The sequence below is a fragment of the Neltuma alba genome, unplaced genomic scaffold (genome assembly GCF_004799145.2).
Source record: "Neltuma alba isolate B1F8T4 unplaced genomic scaffold, ASM479914v2 tig00013159_pilon, whole genome shotgun sequence".
Taxonomy (NCBI): Eukaryota; Viridiplantae; Streptophyta; class Magnoliopsida; order Fabales; family Fabaceae; genus Neltuma; species Neltuma alba.
Window position 1 is genome coordinate 1,771 of NW_021637470.1, and position 3,647 is coordinate 5,417.

The 3,647-nt window shown below is 37.7% G+C and overlaps 1 protein-coding gene across 1 annotated transcript; it reads right to left on the reverse strand.

Moving 5' to 3' along the window:
• Positions 1-379: 379 nt before the first annotated feature.
• On the reverse strand, positions 380-3,031 carry LOC114734925 (uncharacterized). Its single transcript, XM_028922571.1, has 6 exons — positions 2,500-3,031; positions 2,298-2,411; positions 1,847-1,927; positions 1,517-1,689; positions 1,296-1,392; positions 380-685 (listed from the first exon to the last, which is right to left on the reverse strand). The coding sequence occupies exons 1-6, from the start codon at positions 2,776-2,778 to the stop codon at positions 572-574; spliced, it is 858 nt and encodes a 285-aa protein (XP_028778404.1). The 5' UTR covers positions 2,779-3,031; the 3' UTR covers positions 380-571.
• Positions 3,032-3,647: the final 616 nt, after the last annotated feature.

Sequence of the window (3,647 nt, forward strand, 5' to 3'; positions counted from 1 at the left end):
TAGACTTCATGAACATTGCGTGAATTGGACGAGTACGAGAAAGCGCTTTCTGGCCTATGCGGGTCGCCAAATAAACATTAGCCCACGATCATCATTCATCATCGTCCTCCCCCACAACAATTGTGCAATTCCAATTATGTTTCAAGTTTGGACGAATCCCATATCAAGCCAAAAAACAAAAAACAAAATAAAACACATTACAGGTTAATTTTCTAAAGCAAAAACATGGTTCTAGTATACTTATATTCCACGAAAAACTTTCAAGTTTGGGCGCAGCATTAGGTACAAAGCACAGTAGGGTTTTTCCAGTCCTGAGAGCCAAATTAAATACACACCTTTGCTGATAACAGAGGAAACCCACCCCTACACTAAAACTCACTTGCCAAAGCGTGCATGTGCCATTGTGGCACTGGGCGAAACACAGTATTTGAATGAACTGTAATATATACGTTATGTACAGACATTATTCATAAGAGTCAGAGATTTTACACTTCACAGAAATGCGTATTTTAAATGTTCCGGATGCCGATCTGACACATCTCCGATTCGAGGATGATGCCGCAGCCCGCTCTCAAATATAATGACCATCATCATCTCCCAGTAGAGACAGAGAGAAGGGAGCAACAGCCACGTTAAATGATGGTGACCCTATTCTATCAACATGTATCATCTCAAAGTCACCTTCCTGCATTATAATAAAGATAGCCAGACTTAAGGCGCTTGTTTTTCTGATGAAAGGAAACATATCTGTAAAAGGTAAAACTTGATAGTGAAAATAATCGTGCTTCATGAACATAATAAGCAGATGTAACCAGTGGACCCGAATCAACTTAGAAGGGTCCGATATGGGGCTTAATTTCAATTTTCCTCCCTTTAAGCCAAAATCGCGGCGTCAACTCATTCTGTGGTAATAAACAAATCTGTCATGACATTGATTCAATTATGCTTTTACTTTTTGGTTTCCTCTTTCTAGGTGACGTGACCGCCAATTATTGAGCAGGTAATGGTAGTTGTTTGGCTTCAAGGGGCACTGACTCAAACTTGATGTAACATATGAATATTCAGAGGAGAACCATTGCAGGTTTTCCAGATGAAGGCTTTTACAGAACCTTGCTATGCCAAGGTGGCAGTAAACAGTTTAAATAGGAAAATCACAGGTTGATGCGATTCAGTTTTAGTATGACTACGGAGACTTTACCTGTAGAAGATCTAATTTAAAGAAAAATATTCGAGATTAAATCATTAATTTATTTTAAATTTTGCATACAAGAACAAAGGATACAAATTAGTCTTACCATTCTGCCATTTGGTGTGCTTATTGGACATGCTGAAGAGTATTCAAAACTAGTCCTAGGAAGCATTACAGGCTGTTCGCCAACAACTCCCATCCCCCTGTCATGATGGAAAACAGTTCAAGACTTGTATGTTGAACTTGAATAATCACGGATTCAAACAATAAAAAACACCAAGAAAGTTTCAAGAATAAAGATTGCCAAGACAAGAATAATTAACTCACCAGACATTTTCTGTCTTCCCATTTGCATCCGTTATAATCCAATGCCTTCTAAGAAGTTGAACAGGGCGGTCAGAGTTGTTCGTAATTCTGATTCTGTATGCAAAAAAGTAAAGCCCCTTTGAAGGCTGACTTCTTCCCTCTATATATGCACTTCTAACTTGAACCCTGATTCCCTGTGTAAAGTGGATATTTAACTTTAGAAGCTTGGACTTATTTGGTCATAGGTATGGAATTTCTTTAGATGTAACCATGCACTAGAAATACTATTTAATATTCAACAAAAAATGAGGTCGGAGAACAAATACTTGCTAATTGAAGTAGTAGTCATACCAAGGTTGTTGCAGTACTTGAACATTTTAAGAGACCGTGTGGACCAATTTCTCTAAGCTCATCACGATATTTTGCTGCATCCTATTTGGGAAAAAAAAAAACGAAAACAGAGACTCAAAAGGTGGATTTACGATAAAATAATTATGCTCTGTCAACGTGAAATGAAAGATGATATATAAACTGATTTAAAAGAAAAGGAACAATGAATGAGATTGCCTTCTCTATAATATTTCCTTCACAGAAGGAACCAAAGTGTAATGTAAACCTTCAAATAAGGTCATGAAGGCTAAAACAAAATGCACAACATAGCATTTCGATCAGCCATAACTTAACTTGACAAAATAAAAAAATTACACTGGCTGCATTGAAAATGTAATCAGCAATATATAATGGTTTAGTTGAAGCTTGGCAGAAAACAACAACTCAACAAGGTCGGATGACAGGTAGATACCAGAAACCTCTCCTCAGCAATGGCTTCTTTCATTAATCTCCGCAGACGCAAAACTGGCTCCTCCTCTTCAAATGATCTAATCGAATCACGAATCCTCGCAGCTTCCTTGTAGTCCTACAAGCCAGCATGAAATTTCAGCTAAAATATATTGCCATCTGATGCGAAGGAAAATACTCAATGAGAAAACTAACCAAACACAGACCTCGGACTTCGCAGCTAGCTCCATTTGCTGCTTTAAGAAGGCATATGTGTGGCTCCGAGACAGAAAGGAGCTCGGACTTGCACTTTGACTCGCACTCCGAATCTCCCCTCTGCCATTCTCATTCCTGTCTGCAATACAGGCCACGATTCCATTCGTTCTCTTCAGGTTCCTGCAATTTACCCAATGCCTCCTTCCTCGGAAATTGTTATCGCAGAAATCAGACCCTCCGCGACCCGGCAAACGCAAATTCAAGAGAGCCTTAGAACTTAAAGATTGCATTGCCTAATGCTGCAACTAGTCTCGAGAATTTTTCAGTGATTTCAAAAAATTTCCCGAGAACAATACGATAGAAATCCTATCGTATCGGCAGCTTTCTTTGTTGATTGCTCACAGCGATGCTGCTCCTATTGGAGGGAATCCAACATATATAGTTATAGCTTGGGAGATTTTCCTGTTATCTTTCTTGAGGCTGCCAACGATATTCCCGGGCTTCGCTATTCTTTGGTGGGTTTTTGCGTAGATAAGCAAATTAGCCATTATCCATTTAAGGAGATTTAAATCAATAACGAGCAGACGAAGCCATGGCACGGACTCAATATCCGCCTTGGATTGTGTCTGAACTCTGAACCACAACACAGGTATCGGAATTTTGGTGCCGCAAAGACGCACGTGTCGCTTTTATGTTGGCACGAAAATATTTCCCCTCTAATAAATACTAAATGCAGAAAATTTTACTAAAGGCAAATAGTAACTTCAAACGTGGCGCAATTAATGCCTCTCTTTCTATTTTTAATTTAATGGACGAAGAAGGCAAATTACTGCTTGTTTTTATCGTCTAAAGTATCAAAATTGGGTTAAGGTCTATTAACACTCCAAAATATTTTTTTTGTGTCCACCTGGTACTTTAAAATATTTTTTTGCCTTGATATTAGATGTTGAGTACTAGACACACCTAAAAAAAAAACTTTGATAAGATGTTAGATACATCAAAAAATAATTTACAGTGTTGAACGTACTTAAAAAATATTTTTAAGTGCTAGGTAGATGTATCTGAGAAAATATTTAGGGATGATGGATGCACATTTAACCTTATTAATTTGAAATAATTATCAAAATTAAAAAGGTTAAAAAAAAATTTAAGGTGTTCA